The sequence below is a fragment of the Astatotilapia calliptera genome, chromosome 17, assembly GCF_964374335.1.
Source record: "Astatotilapia calliptera chromosome 17, fAstCal68.1, whole genome shotgun sequence".
In the NCBI taxonomy this organism is placed as follows: domain Eukaryota; kingdom Metazoa; phylum Chordata; class Actinopteri; order Cichliformes; family Cichlidae; genus Astatotilapia; species Astatotilapia calliptera.
The window spans coordinates 18,101,265-18,119,448 of NC_137438.1; the positions used below are offsets into that span (position 1 = coordinate 18,101,265).

Genomic DNA, 18,184 nt, shown 5'->3' on the forward strand with positions numbered 1-18,184 from the left:
AATGGAGAAACCATCTATGGAAGACAACAGGAGTGTTTTATCAGTTAAAACAGAAATCTAAATTAGGATTAATCAAGCTGTCTAAACAGGAAATGTCCACATCCTCTGGACCATACATTTCCTTAAGGCTTACTTGTTGTTCCTAGAAGTACTAGTGTTCCTAAAAGCAGAATGGGAAGCACAGCCTTCAGTTTTCGGGCTGCTCTTCTGTACTGTTCTCTACTTTTAAGATTAGGCTTCAAACTTTCCTTTTTGTTAAAGCATATAGTTAGGCCTGGATCAGGTGACCCTGAATCCTCCCTTAGTTATGCTGCAATAGGTACTGGGGGATTCCCATGATGCACTGAGTGTTTCTTCTTCATTCTATTCATAAATCTTCATAATCTATTATTATAAAGTCACTCCAGTATAAAACACCATGAGGTGGTTATTGTTGTGAATTAACACTATGTAAATAAAATTGAACTATATATAATGTGTTTTTTTAAAGTTAATTTGTGTTATTTTTCCCAAACTACAGCATCCATGTCCACATGAAAGTTTCACATTTAAGCTCTTGTAGAAATTGCAACCAAATCAGTTTTAAACCCACTGAAAGACTTATAATGTGAAGACTGCTGCTGCACCTACGAAGTTACGAAGGATCAAAAGCGCAGGAAAAGTTGGACCCAGACCTGTGACCACAGTGTGTCGCTGAACTCTGTGTGTGTTCGTACTTTGAGTGTCTTGTTGAGCTGCTTGTCTTGTTCCTCCAGGTGAGCACACTCTTTCTTCAGCTCGTTGTTCCTCCTCAGCAGCCGTCGCTTCTCCTCCTGCCTCACTGCTCACACACAAACATGTATCAGTGCACCGTCAGTACGCTCGGACAAACATGGCCGCTCACCGCGTGTCTTACCCGTCTTGTGTGTAACGTAGGACTGAACGAAGTTCTGTGGCCATGACATGTTCTCCTTATTCAGGACCTGGACAGCGAAAACAGATCGATGCTGTTAGACACACATGCTAAGCACCGAAAGCCAAAAACCTTTGAACCTGTGAGGACGGGAAGGTCGTACCTTCTTCTGGCACTTGGGGCAGTACCAGGGGCCTCTGGGTGGGGTTTTGAGCGGTGGGTGGAGGCAGGTGGGGTGAAAAGCTCGAGGACAATTGTGGCATTGCTGCAGCTCGCCGTCCTCCTTACATACGGCACAGTGGTCATCATGCTCCAAGTCCTGCTGTCAGAGCACGAAAAGCATCCATCAGTACCGGTCTCATCCACCAGGGTCTGCATTTTCTCTAACAGCCAGCAGGGGGAGCCTCCAGCCAGCTGACCCCTGAGCTCAGTGAACTCCATCTGATACTTTTGCAATAAAACATGTAGCTCATTTTGGAAATGACGTCCCATTAGAAGAGCAAGAAGCAGGGGACAGTTTAGGGCGGGGCTACCTGGGATTGACACATTGCTAGCCTATGATCTCGCAGTGTCAGTGACAGTGAAAAGAGAGACGGGCTGATGATTTAAATGAAGAACTTTAATGCACATCTGAAAACAGAAGACCTGAAACACGGGTATGACATCATGAATCACATGACCTACCTTCCAGCAGAAATCCTCAGAGTCTAGCATGTGGATTGAAGCAGAGCAGAGGTTAGTGGCAGGTTAGAGGAGAAGCCGTGCAGGCCATTCAGTTAAAACATCTCAGGTAGGTTAGTAACCGAGTCAAGATCAACCAATCAGATCACTGCAATCAATGAGCTGAGTGAATGAGTGAATGAAGGAATGAGTGAATGAGCATCAGCATGTGCTACTTCCTGCTGGCAGGTCAGAGGTCACCCTAGGGAGTCCAGTGATGTCTGAACCATGAATCGTGAGGACTTGAAGGTGAAATCGGCACATTCGGAACCAAATTTGAACAGTTCAGTTCAGGATCAGTGAAATAGCCCATGAGGTTAAAGGTCATGTTTCACTGCTTTTGCTGCTGGGTAATGAGAGATGAAACTGACTTTAAAACTGTGAGAATGTGGAGTTAAAGTGTTTGATTGTGAGCTGTGTAAACATGCTGATGCAGGCAGAGGATGGTGAGCTGTTCCTTACCTCGTGCTGACAGGAAGAGTGAGCTGCTCAGGTAATGTGACGCCAGGCGTTTACGCTGCAGGGACACGAGGGACAGAGTGAGAGCATGAACACAAGCACTACTCACATTCCTCATTTAATCTAGATTAAAGGCGATCGCAGCGTTTTTTGGCTCTCTTACCTCTGGCTCGAACAGACCGCTGTAGGCCGGGTTGGCTGTGCTTCTCCTCTTCCTTTCCTGCCTCTTCATCTGGATTTCTGTTCACAGAAACACAAACACTTTAAAAACTGCTGTTTCATCTGCTAACAGAGTGTACCTTCAGCTTTTTTTTAATGTTTTCTCTGAATTGTTCAAAATGTAATGAGGAGCAGCTGACACATAAAGTCGATCAGGTTAGTACTCGAGTAAAAGTACTTGGTTACTTCTGAGCAGCCGGAAACTCACCTTCCAGGTGCTCAGTGGTGACGAGGCCGAGGGCGACCATGAAGGCGATTTTCTGGAAAAGTGAGAGAGAGAGAGACGACGTGAGGATGAAGTTCAGTTGGATTTGACTGCTGACTGTAATGATGATGAAGATGAAGAGTAACGTCTCACCTCGGGGTCCTCGTCTTTCTTCAGGGATGTGGATTTGGGGGTGGATGGGGATTTGGGGGTGGGCGGGGCCGGGGACCCCTCGGTGCTGCTGGGCGCCTGCGGCTGGATGATAATCACCTGAAAACAAACAGGTGACGTCAGAGGAGATGTGACCTGCCCCGTGTAGATGACTTCCGGTTTCATTTATCCATCCATCCATTTTCTTCCACTTATCCGGGGCCGGGTCGCAGGGGCAGCAGCCCAAGCAGGGAAGCCCAGACCTCCCTCTCCCTAGCCACCTCCTCCAGCTTATCCGGGGGGAACACCAAGGCGTTTCCAGGCCAGCCGAGAGATATAATCTCTCCAGCGTGTCCTGGGTCTGCCCCGGGGCCTCCTCCCGGTGGGACATGCCGGAAAACCTCATCCAGGAGGTGCCCAGGGGGCATCCTTGTCCGATGCCCGAACCACCTCAACTGGCTCCTTTCGATTTCATTTAACCAGATTAAAAATCTTTAAACCAGCTTCAGTGAAGTCTGAGTTTAGCTTTAGTAATCAGACACAAACACATTGATCAACAGTAAAAACAGTTGAGTTTCAGCAGGCTCCGCCACCAGGGGGCACCAAAGAAAACTAACAAATGGCTCAATATGAAAGTTTGACTTAAAGGCTGGAAACATGTCCAAAGCTGTCCAAACCATTTCCCAGGAGGGGAATGGTTTATTATTATTATTATTATTATTATTATTATTATCAACGTGGTTTCTGTCTGTTTTTCGCACCTTGACAGCCTCGCTGACAGTAGACATCCCATTCCCGGTGGCGGGGGAGGCAGCAATGATGGCGTAGGCCACGCCAGGCCCCGCAGAGGCGTGGTGGACGGGGCTGCTAGAGTCGGGGCCCCCCGACGGGGCCGAGGTCGGTGAGGCATCGCTCTGGCCGTTGGGCTGGTGGTCGGGGCTGAAGGTGCTGTTGGCGGTGGGCAGGGTGGGGCCCTGGCTCTTGGGGCTGACCACGGCGGCGGCCCGCTGCAGGCTGAGAGGCTGCAGCTCCTGGCAGGGGCTGTGGGGAAGGCTGTCGGGGATCTGGGTCTTTGGCCTGACCTGCAGGGGGACATCAGGAGGACAGCCTTTAACAACACACACTCAACTTTTCCTGAAGCACTCGGACAAATCATTGAGACTGAGCATGACGTGTCACCCCTGATCCGAAGAATACCCGACGATGAGGAGGATGGTGAAGATGATGGTTTAAACTAGTCACACTGTGAGGCAGGAGTCAACACTGTTACACTGAGTTCAGACATTTATGAGAGGATTTTCTGATAAATGATGAAGGGACTGAAACTGTGAGCTCTGTGGTGCTGCTCTGGTTTCTGCTGCCCCCTGCTGGATGTTGCAGGTTCTTCAAGTGTGTCCAAACTTCATTTGATTTACTTCCACCTGGGAAAGACTTTCAAAATAAAATCCCATGCAAATTTATCCCATTCAAATGTTTCATTGAAAAAAGGAACCGTCCAAATAAAACTTTTATTTTCACTGATTTAGAGACACAACCCAGCTTCACAAAAAACTCTTCCTCCTACTCTTCATCTTCTTACTCTTTTTTGTCTTCATCCAGTTAAGTAAGTAAGTAAGTAAGTAAAGTTTATTAAGCGCTTTTCGTAGACAGGTAGTCACAAAGCGCTGTACAAAAAGGTTAAAATAAACAGAAGGTTAAGTAATAAAATAGACAATATAAACAATACAAACAGTTAAAAGGGGTTGTAAAAAAACTCATCTTTTCCATCCTCCATTCCTTCCTTCTTCACTTCCTCTAGTTCCTACTTATCTCCCTCTTTCTTTTTCCCTGGTCTTCTCCTCCTTCATCTTCTTTTTCATCTTCCTGCTCCTCTTTTCTTTTTTCTCGTAATTGTTCTTTTTCCCTCCTCGCTCCTCAGCGGTCTTGTATTTACTGTTACAGTGTGTGAAGCAGCTCACAGTGTCACTGAAGCACAAAACAAAGCGACTCTGCAGCTTTTACAAAGACAGAAGAAGAAGTGGGCGTTCTCCCGCAGATCAAACCTGAAGCTCTGCTTTAAACTCTGCACTGAGCTGCTCAGCAGAAACACTTTGATTTCATCATTCTGGTGCTTTCAGCTTGAAGCAGCTACTGTTACAGACTCAGACTGTTCTGCTGACCCTGACACATTATTGTGATGTGGAGTCAGACTAACAAGGACGACCTAGCAAGTGGTTTTACCTGAGGTAGCACAGTGGCTGCTTGTCCTGCCAGCCGGTGCAGGGAGCTGACTTGAGGCACCTTGATGGGCACAGCAGTGAGAGTTCCCAGCATCTGAAACACACAAACGCAGTTATTCAGCAGGAAGCTCCTCGAGCACCAACACAGAAAGCACAAATCAACAAACTGATCACCCGCCTGAAGCAGGATTCAAACGAGTCCGGCGTCTAAATCCATCTGCTCAGCATCATCACTGACACACAACACGGGGTCAGTCTGCCACATGAACTCTTTAATTCATATAGTCCAGTGGGCTCATTCTGCTGTGGTAACAAACACTAACCACAAGGGGAGCTGCTCCTACATCAAACCACAGCACTCCTGCATGCTGGGAAACCGTTTCATTAACCTGAACCTGAGATTATTCTGCTCAGACAAGTCAAACCGCAGCAGTGGGGCGGGCCGTAACGAGAAGCTCCGCCTTTCTGAGCTGTTGCGCGGCTGGTCTCATGAAACTTACAACTTCATTAGAAGAAATCTTCCTCAGGAAGTCGTTCAGTTTCCAGCGTCTCGTTAGTCAGCAGCGTTTTACTTCTTCCTGTTGCCAGGCAACAAATAAATAACAGACAGAAAAGCAGCCGAGTGGGTCGTCACTTCAAACTAACGAGGACTTCTCTTTGTTTAAGTAGCTGCTGCTGCTCAGAGGAGCTCAGTGGAAACTTTAAAACATCTTCCACCTGCTGGAAGCTCAGGAGTGCCTAATTACAGTCAGATCACTGAATTCATTCAAAACACTCAAAGTTCAGTCTGTGTTTCCAAACTGTACAAAAATAAATACCAGAAATCGATTTTTACTGTTTAATGCATAAAATATTGCAGCAGTCAGTGAAATGACTCCTTTCTTCCTTCCCTTCCTCTCTGTTGGTCCTCTCCTCTCCCACCCCCCATCCCCCCTCCCTGTTGGTCGTCTCTGCTCCCTCTGTTTAATCTCCTTTTAAAGCGTGCTGCCCCGTCACAGCGCCCCCTGTCCCCCCTCTGATGTCTGCACCCTGATTGGCCAACTCCTTCTGTCAGACTAACCTATAAATGAGCCACAAGCGTCTCCTCCATGTTTCCTGGCAGCTCCCTCCCCTCCTTTCTTCTTCTATGAAAATCCCTTCGTTCCATTGTATTGAGCTGCGGCTCCATAGCGAGGAGGAGGACGAGGTTGGTTTCCATGGCAACTGCAGAGATGAAAATTCTTGCAGTGCTTTCATTTTGGTAATTGCTGCCTCTTTCCTCCAAGCCTAAGCACCCTCTCTTCAGGAGACCTTCTCCCCCTCCTCCTCGGCCCAGTGATTTCTTGTTTTTAATGAATTTTCTCTGCTTCCTTCTTTAAGTTTACACTATGACCGAGGCAGACCAAGGCTCTACAGCACATACACTATCCTCCTCCCCTAGTCTCGCAGGCCTGCTGCGATAAACCAGAGAGGAGGGGCCGGGGTCACATTCAGACGAGGATACTGTGTTTGTGGCATCTACGAGAAGAACTGAAAACAGAAAAATAAAGCCAAACTCCTCTTCCGTCCAATCAGCTTTGATTTCATTAAACCGGATCTGTTTCTGGACCCTGCTGCAGCGGATCACACGGATCAGAATAATTCTCCTGTCTCTGACCCACGGCTGCTCCTTTAGCTCCTCCCAATTCCTTCTGATTGGCTGTCCTTGTAAAGAAAAGGCTTAAGAAGCAGGTGGGTGGGGTTACTGTTCATACTCTGACTTCATTATTAGGAAGATGTTCAATGCAAACATCCATCTGGAACACTTGATATAAGGGGAAGACTGAAATATGAAACCACAACATGTGAAAGTCAACAAAGGAAGAGTTTTGTGTTTATTGAACTATTCTGGCTGTAATTAAAATAAATTAAAGATTGTTCATCAGTAGCTGATCCAGGAGCAGCTGTTTTACAAAGTACAGCTTCAATTCTCAAACTGTGGTGGTGACATAAAAATTAAAGCTCTGTGTTCACAGATCAGCTCAGAAGTTTCTCTGACTTTTCTGCGTCACATCCACTTTTGATGGGTAAACGCTGTAAACAGTGAGCAGTGTTGGAGTCTCAACAGGTCAAAGGACGGTTTATGGCCTGAGGCGGGCGAGCCTTGGAGGTTATGAACTTTGGTTTTTCATGACGACAGCAGCAGCGGCAGCAGGAAGAGGAGGAGGAGGAGGCGCACACACAGCAGAGACGACACATTTCAGAATCGGTTTGCAGCATCAGCAGCTTCAGCTGCACTCAGTGTTTCTACAAAAAACAGGGGGACTCTGTCCACCGGGGGCGCTGTTTCACAATCTGACTCAGCAGGAAAACAGAAAGCTGGAAATAAGAAGAGAATCTTTCTCATTTGAACCTGAAATCCTGAGTTTGACCTCTGTGACCTCTGTGACCTCTGTGAGCATGTTAGTGCAGCTCAGTGTTTATAACAACATAATTCAGACAGTCTTTGGTCACTGGCCTGAACCCTGCTAACCTCGGGGTATGGCCCGGCTGTGCATGTAAAATATTTGATTATTTATTCATACATGTACTGAATATGATGCTGTAGTTTAATTAAATGTGTTTTATGGTACAGGGGCACAGGTTTGCTTATTTATGAAACAGTAAACATTAAAAACTGGTACACATACAAAATAGTACACAAATGTTCCTTTCAAAAGGTTTTTAAACAATCAAATGTGATTTTTATGTTAAAAACATCTTTTTAAAATTGAACATTGATCAGGAAATATTATAATTCTGGTTCCGTCTGTGCTTCATACCGACTTCATTCACGCTCTCAGCGGTGAAACTTGAACACTGATGATGATGATGATGAAGACGCAGCAGACACTCGTTTCTGAAACCTGCACAAAACAAACGTGCTGACTGAAAGTAAAACTTCCTCCTCCTGCCCTTGAGTCTGTGATTGGTGCTGATTAAAGTGAACGTGCAGCGCAGCATGCTTGTTAAATACCTCCAATTATTAAAAATCAAATTAAAGCTGCCTTCAAACTTTATCACGAATCACAGAATTCATCGACTGGACCAAAACCGTTTCTATCTCAGCAAACACAAAAATTCCAAAATATGAGAAAATGATTCCAACCCGGGAGGACTCACAGCAGGGCGAAGATCCCCACCTCTAAATGTAGGTAAAAGGAGAGCTTTCATCTACTCCAACATGCTCTGATCACACCTCCACCCCACATGCCGAGACGACCCTTTAAAGTTTAGCCAGAATGCACTTGGTGAAGAAAACAGATCAGACATCAGAGTAGCGACGCAGACTTCAGACCCTGATCGATCGTCACTCTGACACTTAAAACTGATCTGACTGCAGTTTGTAATGAAGATAAACGAGCTGATGCTCATGCAGATGTCTGCGGGACTTATGAAGCTGTGAGGATCAAACAAGCTGATGATCAAAAAGGTCGATTGTTGCACGGCTTCATGATCTATACTGAGGTTTTAGCTGTAAGGAGGTCAATGAATAAAAAGGATCCATGTTTCCTCACGGACGCTCCTGTCAGGTTAACACTAATGCTGTTCCTGTGGTCGTCATGGTTACTGAAGTCACAGATGTTCATGGAAATGTTTAGAAGTCCTTGTTTAGCCCCAAATCCTGAGAAATGACTGAGCAGATCTGAGCCAGAGAGACTGAAGTATCACTCTGTGTTTCTGTGCTTCAGTCTGAGGCGCTCTCACTGAAGAGCTCTTTATGAATAAATCTATTTCAGCCTGTTTGGTCTGTGTCTATGACCTCGCACTTCTCCCTAGACACACACTTACATATCTCAAAGTAAATGATGGGCTGCAGATGAAACCCCGGTTTTGGGGTCTGGGAGGTGAAGCCTGAATCCTGAGTTCCTGTGACTGAACCGAGCCCAGCTAAATCAGCAGCAGATACAGCATGCGTGTTTGTCCTCTGCCTTCTCTTCTCTTCCAGCTGACAAATGAAATAATGATTAATGCGACCGTCGCTCTCTGCGGACCCTCTGTGCCCGTGCAGACCACTTGAAGGGGCCGTCTACCTTCCTCTGGCTTTGACGAGCCTTGGAGGCGGACGGCACCGATGACCTTGGCTGCTGTTTTTAAGAGGATAAAGATGTCTTTGGAAGGCGGCGAGAAGGAGAGTCATGAAAGAGAGAGGCAGGATTGGCGTTAAAGTGGACGACTTTCAAACAGATTTGGCCTCCTCGCAGCCTCTCTGTACCTCCGCTTCAGCTAACATGCGCTGAGCTCAGCTCCAATCAGTAGCCAGGGTTCACAGCTGACTGAAACCAGCCCCAATTATCTCCAGCTCACGTAAAACTGCTGCTTTCTCACCGGCTTCATAACAAATCTGAATAAAATCCGACATTTTATGATTTCTATTTTGAATCCCTTCCTCTGAGGCAGCACTCGCTCATGCTGAATGTTTCTGATGTCATCTTCAGATAAACTCTGGCCCAGTGCTGAAGATGCAGATTTCTCCATTCTGTTTCGGCGCCGGCTGAAACGCTGTTTTAAATGCTTTTTTACAACCAGATTTCAGACATTCAGGGAGATGTTGATGATGTTGTTTGAGACTAGTTTAAAATCAGTTTCTGTTCAGGATGGTGTTTGGGTGTTTAGGGTAGTTTAGGGCTGGATAAAGAGGCATTTAGCAAAGCTTTTCAACAATTTCTACTTTAAACATTGTTCAGGATGTTGATGTTGGTTTTTAAATGGGTTCAGACAAATTCAAAAGGTCAAATATTGTTGAGTTGTTTAAGATGGTTTGGGCATCGTTATGATGCACTTTTATATTTTGAACTTCTTTATTTGTTCTTAAGGATTTACAGCTGAGAAACTCCAGTACATGGAACACATGGCTGTAACACATTTACTTTAACTGTCTGGAGTTTTTAGGTTAGATTTTGCTTTGTTGAGTGAGCATTTAGTTTTCTTATTTGGGAGAAGCCAAATCACCAGCCTTCAAATAAAGATGATGGAAAAAGGTCCTCACCTCAAAGTGTTTGAAAAGCTTGAAATGATTAAAACAAATTCAAAAACTCGGAGCAAAACTTTCTACCAAATGCCCCAAACTGTTCGAGTCGTGTGTGAAAGACCGAGGCCTCACCTGCTTGGCAGAGATAATGAACCCCACCAGCAGGAGGGGGACGTCTGAACACAGTCTGATTTGAATTTGTAAAGCGGGTCACGGCGGCACCTCGGCATCCCCGTCTCTCTGCACAGAGAAACTGTGTGTGTGTGTGTAGCGGCACTCAGAGTTCACTGAAGTGCTGAAACAATGCAGCTGTAATGTGTGCACTCATGCAGAGCAGCAGTCCCATTACAACTCATTATTGATCTGCAAATTAGCGGCCAGGTGGTCGGAGTGACCTGCCTCCCCCCCCCCCTCCTCATCTCAGTTCACACATGAGCCACCGACTCTCAATTGATGGAGGCAAGAAAAGCGTCGGGGAGAGTGAGGGTTTATTTTTTCTTTTATGGCAGCTGGGTGAGGAGCGCTGGCTTCGGCTGAACAATGCAGCCATAAAGAGCTGAGAGAGTCCTGCTGCCCAAAGCATTCACCTCCACCACCTGACAGAGGAGGAGGAGGAGAGCCAGTCTGGGTTTGTCCAAAGTGACACGATGATGAAAAGCAGCTGCCTTATCGCACCAAACGTTCGACCTGCTTTGCATCCCAAGTAGAGGCAACGGCAGCTGAGCAGCTGATCGTCCACCTGTAAGAAGCCTCAAACTGACAGAAGACAGGAAGCACAAGGCCAAGGCCACAAGCTTCACAAAAAGCCTCTAAGTGCAGGCTGAGTAAACCTAATTCCATCAGCTTGCCAGGAACCTGCTTATCATCAGGGTCAGATTCACTTCATATAAAATTTAGACCTGAAATGCAAACCCACCCTGACCGGTCCCCTGGTGATGTGTGAAGAACAGTCAACACCATCGAGTGTCCAGTTATGTAGCCTGAATGTCGTGGGACTGTCAATTGTCACGTGTTCATTTTCTGGTCCGTGTTAAACAAATGGTAAAATGGCCTGCATTTATATAGCGCTTTTCTAGTCCATAGGACCCCAAAGCGCTTTACACTACATTCAGTCATCCACCCATTCACACACACTTTCACACACTGGCGATAGCAAGCTACTTTGTAGCCACAGCTGCCCTGGGGCGCACTGACTGAGTTTTATGATTATCAGTGCAGCCCTGATGGAAGCTCAGACTCTCACTGCACCGCATGTAGATGCATGTATATTAAACAGTACATTATTTTAAACCTGTTTATGATGATGTTCTAAGTTGAGACATATTTTGGAAAAGGTTTGGGACATTGCTTCTGACATTTTGAGGCCTGATTTAAGACTCGTTTTGGACCATAGTTTGGGCTAGTTATAGTTTAATTCTAATGTTAGAAAGGCTTTGAACGTCGTCCAGGACATCATTTCCATTTAAGTCAAAATCCCTTTAGGGGCATTGATTCTTGCATTTTTAGGTGTTGATTTGGGTCTTCTTTAGAAAGCTTTGGACCTTGTTCATCATGGTGTTTAGGACCAGTTTCAGATGCAGAGCTTCCTCATGTTATTTCCTGTCAGACTGTGCAGCCTCTCTGTATGAGCCAGTCTCACATTAGCAGACGTGTTGCGTGTCATATGAGGTGTGCTGATGTGCCGGACAGACAGAGGAAGCATAAAGCCAGAGCCCAAGGGCCCCGAGGCTCGGCCCTCCTCCCTCTATGGTGCCGTGCAATTACAGTAATAGTGTGGAGGCTGCCGGTGTTGAGCGTGAAGCTCGGTTCCCGACTGTGTGCTGATGGAGGTGATGGTGCTGAATACAAAGTGTGGAAGAGGTGAGGTGCTGCGGCCTGAATCCTAACAGCTCAGAGGAGGAGGAGGAACAGTGGAAAACAGTCCCTGAGTTCAAACCATGAGTTCTCCTCCGTGCTGCACATTGTGTTCAGAATCACAACAACAATCAGCTGCTGCTTTAGCGGCGAGCTGCGGCACTCACGCCATCAGACTCTATGACAGGAAACTGACCGACATGAAAAAACAAGGCTGGCTCACACATACATGAGCTTTTGATGTGTTTTTCTCAGAGTTGAAGCTTTTAAAAAAATTGAGATTTCTTTGACGAAATAAGTAAAATGACACTTTAACAGGAAGTGTTGTGCTTGATGAATTTGTGGTTTTCAGGTCTTTGTCTGACTCTGAGCATTCACACGCTGAGCTGCATTCAAACACAATCATTCAGGATGTTAGAGCAGCTGGCACAAAATGTCAAGTTTTTGCAATTTCTTTCTTCTTCCAAGGTTTCTGAGCAGTGACTCAACACAGAAGCTTCTGGATGCTCGACAAGGTGACGGCTGTAAAGAAAACACATTTACTCCCTAAACCAGCGACTTTAAAGACCAACGCGTAACGTTAAAGCATCTTTAAATCTGTAAACTCTAAACCAGTTTGATGTTCAGAGGGAAAATGTTTTTATAACTTCAGCTCTGCAGTGTAGACTAAAGACTGTAAAGAATAAAATACCTCTGAAAGGATCCAAAAAGCAGATGTTCTGTGAAGCTCCACAGATTCATCCGCTGTTGATATCCTTCATTATAGTTTCCAGGAAATAGGCAGACTAATACCAGGAACCAGGAACAAATGTTCTACATTTACTGTGGTAAATAAAGGACAAGCTAATCGTAGCACTGCGGACAGTACGAAAACATCTTCAGTGCCTGTGCTGCTGTCAGACGGCTCCATCCAAACCCACCAGACTCCATTCACAAAAACCCAAATTCTACCCATAGGAAACAAAGCTGCCTGCATCGGGTGCAGGTCTGTGTTACTGTGTGAAACCTATTAACTCATCGCTCACCTGGAAAACAGGTGAATCCACAATAACGTGTTTGAGACTCAATCTCCGGATGTGTGATGTAGTAATCCATCACATGAAATAAACTACTTTCTGTGTGAAAAAGTAAAGTAGTTTCTTTTTGGACACCTGTTCACCTTAATGACTGGAACAGAAACAGCTGGAACAGCTGCTCGCTGTGACCTCAGCAGGGACGTTACCTGGGAGGGGGGCAGCTCTCCGGCTCTCCTGCTGCTGCTGCTGAACGGGTGGACTCCAGCGGCCACGGCCCTGCCGCCCGTCTGAAGGTTGATGGGGGACGTCTGCAGTGGCTCCGAGCTCGCCACCGCCTTCTGTCCGTTAATGTGTGCGGTTACCATGGAAACGGGAGCCTTGGCCGGCACCACGGAGATGGCGATGCCCTGACTGGGAGGCTTGATGAGCGACAGCGGCTTAGTCGTCCCAACAGGACAGCTTCTGACCGCCAGCTTCTGCAGAGAGACAGGAGAGAGACAGACAGGTGAGACAGACAGATAACAGCAAGGGAGGGAGAGTGAGACGGAGATGCTTCTGTCTGTGTGTGAGGGCCTCAGTCTGTCTGTACTTTGAGTAAACCTCACACTCCTCCTGAAACTACATTTCCCTGCTGTATGAAGATGCTGCAAACAAAGCCGTGGCTGAGATTAAAAAGCTGTGTGCAGAGCGTCCTCCTGCCTTTAAGGTTACACCAATCAGGACACAGTCTGAAACACCTCCAAGCTCGCAGTCATGATACACAGTATCTGTATACACTGTGGATGTAGTGTATATGTTTACTTTTTAATTTAGTTTCATTTTAGTTTCAAGAATTAAATGTTAACATTTTAATTAACATTTAAAACCATTTACTTTACATTTTATTTTGGTAAAATACAAAAAGGTAAGCTTTGTAATACTAATTTTTTATTTCTTTTGTTAAATTCACTATTGTGATTTCAATAATTTATTCTATATTTTACTATTCTGTGTATTTTTCCATTCGCTTCATAATTTCTTCTTTGCATTGTTCTTCATTCTTGTTTATTTACTTATTTATTTTTGTATTTACTTTGCTAAAGTTTTAGGGTTTTTTATGTAGTTATTTTAAAAACCTAAAAACTTTACATTTTATTATATTTTCAAGAATGAACTCATCTTCTACTATAAAAGTGTTTAGGTTGCACTTTCTACATTCGTTTGTTTTTTACTTGGTATTTTGATATTTTAAGTATATTTTTAATATTTAATCTGAATGTTGTGTGTTTGTTAGGTTTTGTTAGGGTTTACTTTGTGTTCAAAGTAAGTATTTAGTGTACAAGCAGACTGACTGCTGTATAAATGCTGGTCATGCTCTCCGTGATCCTTTACATCTATCCTGCCTGTTAACAATGTAGCAGCAGGTGAACAGGTGACCTCTTCTAGCCTGAATCCTTGAGCAGATGTCTCCCCTCGACACAAACAGATTGAAAGTGTTCACACTGGCATTGACCTGAATCTGAAGCAGCTCACGATGACTTCGACTCGCACTCTGATGTTAAACTGGAAACACTCAGCATCCTCGTCCACATGAATACACATTTATGCCCCTCCCCCATCTCAGCGTGTACCACAGAAACATTTCCCCCGGCAGATCGGAGTAATCTCCCTTTTCCCTTCGTTTCACCCTCACACTCCTGAAGAAGAGCTCTCTAAATGTTTTATATTCCACTCACTGCTGCCCCTCTCATCCCGCCGCTGCTTCTTTCAAGCGTTTCTATAGACTACAGTGGGTGGGGCGGGGCAGGGTGTGTGTGGGGGGGCCGAGCCCAGCTGCTAATCACAAAGACTTTCAAAGTTTGGGTTTTATTAGGAAATGGCAGCAGCAACGACTGTCCATATGAGTTCATGTCAGCCGTGGTTACGATGTCACCTGAACAGAACCCAGTCAAATGAAACCTGTTGGCTGTTTGGGACATGAAGCTTCTGGAACAACAGGAAAATCCTTTCTAGCTCAGAGTGGAGGCCTCCATGACTCTCGGTGCTCCCCCTGCATTTATTCACATGTTATTTATCAGCCCTCTCCACCATGATCGCAGTGAGGCCATTGTTTCAGGGGATCAATGTAATCCACAGGCAGCCCGGGCAGCAGCCTGCTACGGGGCCCGGGGACCACCACTCGCCATTCAGGGTTTGTTTGAGCCGGGGCGCCTCTGATTGTCTCAAAGGTCACTCATTTAAAGGCTCTCCAGGCTGCAGAGCACAGCCTCGTCCCTCCTGCAGGGAGCTGAGGAGAAAGTGAATGAGGGGAGGAAGAAGAGAACGTGAGAGCAGCAGGGATCGCAGAGAGCCACGATTACGGTGCTCCGAGAGCGTTTCAGAGCCACCGGAGATCAGACTGAAGACAAACAATGCTGCCGCCGAGAACGTCAAGATTCATCAGCACTTCAGTCAAAGACCTGCTACGAGAAAAGAAACAACACAGGACGATAAAAAAGCCTCAACCACCTGCAGAAAGCAAAGCCTGACGAGGAAACACCTCAGATCACACTGAGCTTCTGACAGAGCAGAGAACGGCATTACTACCTGCAGTTCCTCTGACGTCCAGCAGAGGCAGCAGTGAGTCAGTCCCCATAGACTACCATGTTTAACTAAAACAGCAGAAATAAACATGTTTACAGGCTGATACAGAAACGTAACAAACACGTATACATGTTTGTTCTCTATCGATAAGTTCATCACATCTGTTTGGCCGCATTAGCTCCACCCTCGTCTCCAAATATGGTCACCTATGAAAAAAACTCAACATGGCAGCAGCCAAAATGATCCAAAACTACCCAACAGATGACGTCCATGTTTAATATCCAACTCACTAAAAATGTTCTTCAGTCTTACTTTAGTACCAGCCCACAAGTTATAGGGATTTTTGACAACTTTAGAAACATTTACCCTCCCTCCAATAAGTCTAAATTAAATTACCATTAAAACCCCAAATTTAGGTTGAAATTAATTTTAGATTTTCTTTGTTAGAAATTTAAGACAATCTGTGGTCCTCACAGAGTGCTGACATATTTCCACAGCCCACAGCTACACTTAAACGTAAATCGTAAATCCTTTTTATCAGCTGATGGAATGTATTCAGAGTCTTTGAGGATCCTGCAAAAACCTTTAAACCACCCTTAAGTGTCATTAAATGACCTTCCAGGTTCTTCAAACAGGCGAGGATTTATCTTCCAGAAAAAGGACACTCAGACTTGAATGTAATGACGTGTTGCTCGACAGCTGATATCCATCTGACTCTCAGGTGTAAAGGATTTCCCAAAATGTCAGATAATGGCAGCGTGTGCTGAACCTGACCTCGGCTGCTTTAAAGCTGTGGATAAAATCAAACGGAGCTCCTGCAGCGTCGCTCTGAAAAATGTTTTCAGTGCTTCGCTTTTCTTCGGTTTTTACCAACAGTTAGGCACAAGTATCTCTAAATGAAGGATTGATTGCACATGTTACTATCAGGAGGCTTCACTAATGCATGCAGGGTGTGAAAGAAAACACCATCTCGCATAGAGAGTGCCTCTTTCTATGGTGTAACATTGAGCAGAGTCACCGGTCGAAAGGTGACGATTTAAGGATTCAGTTCCCTGGTTTTATACTGTTAAGCACCAGGATGGCCTTTTGAGTGCTGTCTAACTCCTCTGAGATATGTCTGCAGATCGGGCCTGTGTCGGGCTGATTGGCGGATTGTAGTGGAAGACTTTGGGAGGACTCTGTGACCCCTGAGCAGACAGTTTTGCCTGATAGGCAACAATCTGAGAGAGGAAACGTTAACGATGTTTTAAGGTGTCTTAACGAGCCATTCCTCCAGCTATCGGGCTCAGTTAAATGAGACGCAGCCTGCAGAGGCTTTCATCAGCGTCCACTCTCTCCTCACCTTTTATCCACACAGAGCAGCTCTAATGACGGCCAGACAGTGTGATGGAGGAAATGGGCTTTCTGATGCATGCCCAATTTTCTGCCTTTGAGAGCCGATGATTCACTTTTGTAAATTCTCCATCTGTAAGCTGGTGCACATCAAAATGGTGTAAAGCAGCACCAACTGTCTAAACTAGAGATTGAAACCAATAAACAGTCAAATAAGTACGAAATAGCCTGGTAAGCTAAACTGGTTTGGATTTTATCAGCGTCCTATTTGCTGCATGTTTATTAATGCATTCTTGTGATGTTAGAAGTTCATATTTGAGCTGCTTATAGGCCAAAATGACTGAGAGGCCATCAGAAGTTAGTGTGGGCAGTCTTTGCCTATGCAGCTACATTTGGAAACTAAGAAACTACTCTAATGGTCATCAAACCACAACTTTATTGACATATACTGAGGCGTCAGAACTCATCATAAGGTTATTAAGGGTATCAAAAGTCGTCTTTAGGGGGAAAGAGCTAAAATGGTTTCCTGACATTGCTGATGATGTTTGAGACCTCTGAGGATTAGTGAAAGTAGAACTCCAACTTTTTGGTCTTCCTGTTTCTGGTGTTTCTGTTTGATAAGCCAATAAATGGAGCCCTGTGAAGCTGTAAACTAATAACATAACATTTTCTTGTAGAATCTTTCATCATTTTTTAATAGAAAGGATTGCTGAAATTAATAAAGGCTGATTTTTACATTTTGTATTGTTTCTATTACTGTACAAAAATACTGTATATCAGATCAGTCACAGTACAACAAGCTGCTTTACACCATCCTCCATTTAACTTCATTCACCTTCAACCTCCACAACCAGCTGCTTCTCCTGCACACATGTAGGTTTCTGCTGGGCTTTAAACTACACTCCTAACCTGTGCTGGGTTTGAGTGAGGATAACGATCAGCCAGCATGTACTAAGATGTACATATTCATATATATCAATACTGTATTTGCAACAACAGAAATAAAGCTTGTCCTCGTGCCTCAGGTCAGTGGTGTTTGGAACAACATTAAACATAATCCGAGTTTTATTCCTGGATCAACAAGGTGAAAATTAAATGGTACGCTTGTAAGAAACTAGAGTCAACAGGATGGCTTTGCTTTGGAGGAAATCATCCATGTCCTGCAGAGCCTCATGCTGATTTATGTATTGTAATAACAATTTATTACACAGTGTGAACTCTACTAGAATGAAGTTACTTGGAGAAAAATGGTTAAAGGACATCTTGTTAAAACCAAAATAATGAACATATATTCAAATGAAGCATGATTATGGCCTTCAGAGCGATTACGGCACATTTATGAAGAACAAGAACTCGTTTCTTGACTCTTGAAGTTCACAGATTAAAAACATCCAGGAGGAGAACAGGTTGTGTTAATTACGAGATTTAGAAGTTAATAATTAATCATATTTTCTTCAGTAATGTTTCCATGTATGATGAGATTACTGTTACTAAGACACAGAATTTTTGTGGTGCACTGATAAAGAATGAACAAGTTTTAAAATTCTTTCCTAATGATTTCTCTATATTTGTAAAGCTCGGAAAAAG

The 18,184-nt window shown here is 44.8% G+C and overlaps 1 protein-coding gene across 4 annotated transcripts in view; it reads right to left on the reverse strand.

The window, feature by feature from the left end:
* phf21b (PHD finger protein 21B) overlaps positions 1-18,184 on the reverse strand; it is a 91,865-nt gene that overhangs the window by 5,180 nt on the left and 68,501 nt on the right. For 3 of the 4 annotated variants that reach the window (XM_026146625.2, XM_026146623.2, XM_026146627.2), the window contains 11 exons: positions 12,910-13,179; positions 4,866-4,958; positions 3,407-3,727; positions 2,649-2,765; positions 2,499-2,550; positions 2,235-2,311; positions 2,075-2,129; positions 1,577-1,599; positions 1,056-1,214; positions 896-962; positions 717-820 (listed from right to left, as the gene is read on the reverse strand). In XM_026146625.2, the coding sequence (XP_026002410.2) occupies positions 717-820; positions 896-962; positions 1,056-1,214; positions 1,577-1,599; positions 2,075-2,129; positions 2,235-2,311; positions 2,499-2,550; positions 2,649-2,765; positions 3,407-3,727; positions 4,866-4,958; positions 12,910-13,179 (1,338 nt within the window). The remainder of the gene's footprint in view (positions 1-716; positions 821-895; positions 963-1,055; positions 1,215-1,576; positions 1,600-2,074; positions 2,130-2,234; positions 2,312-2,498; positions 2,551-2,648; positions 2,766-3,406; positions 3,728-4,865; positions 4,959-12,909; positions 13,180-18,184) is intronic. The other variant, XM_026146624.2, reaches the window with a different exon arrangement.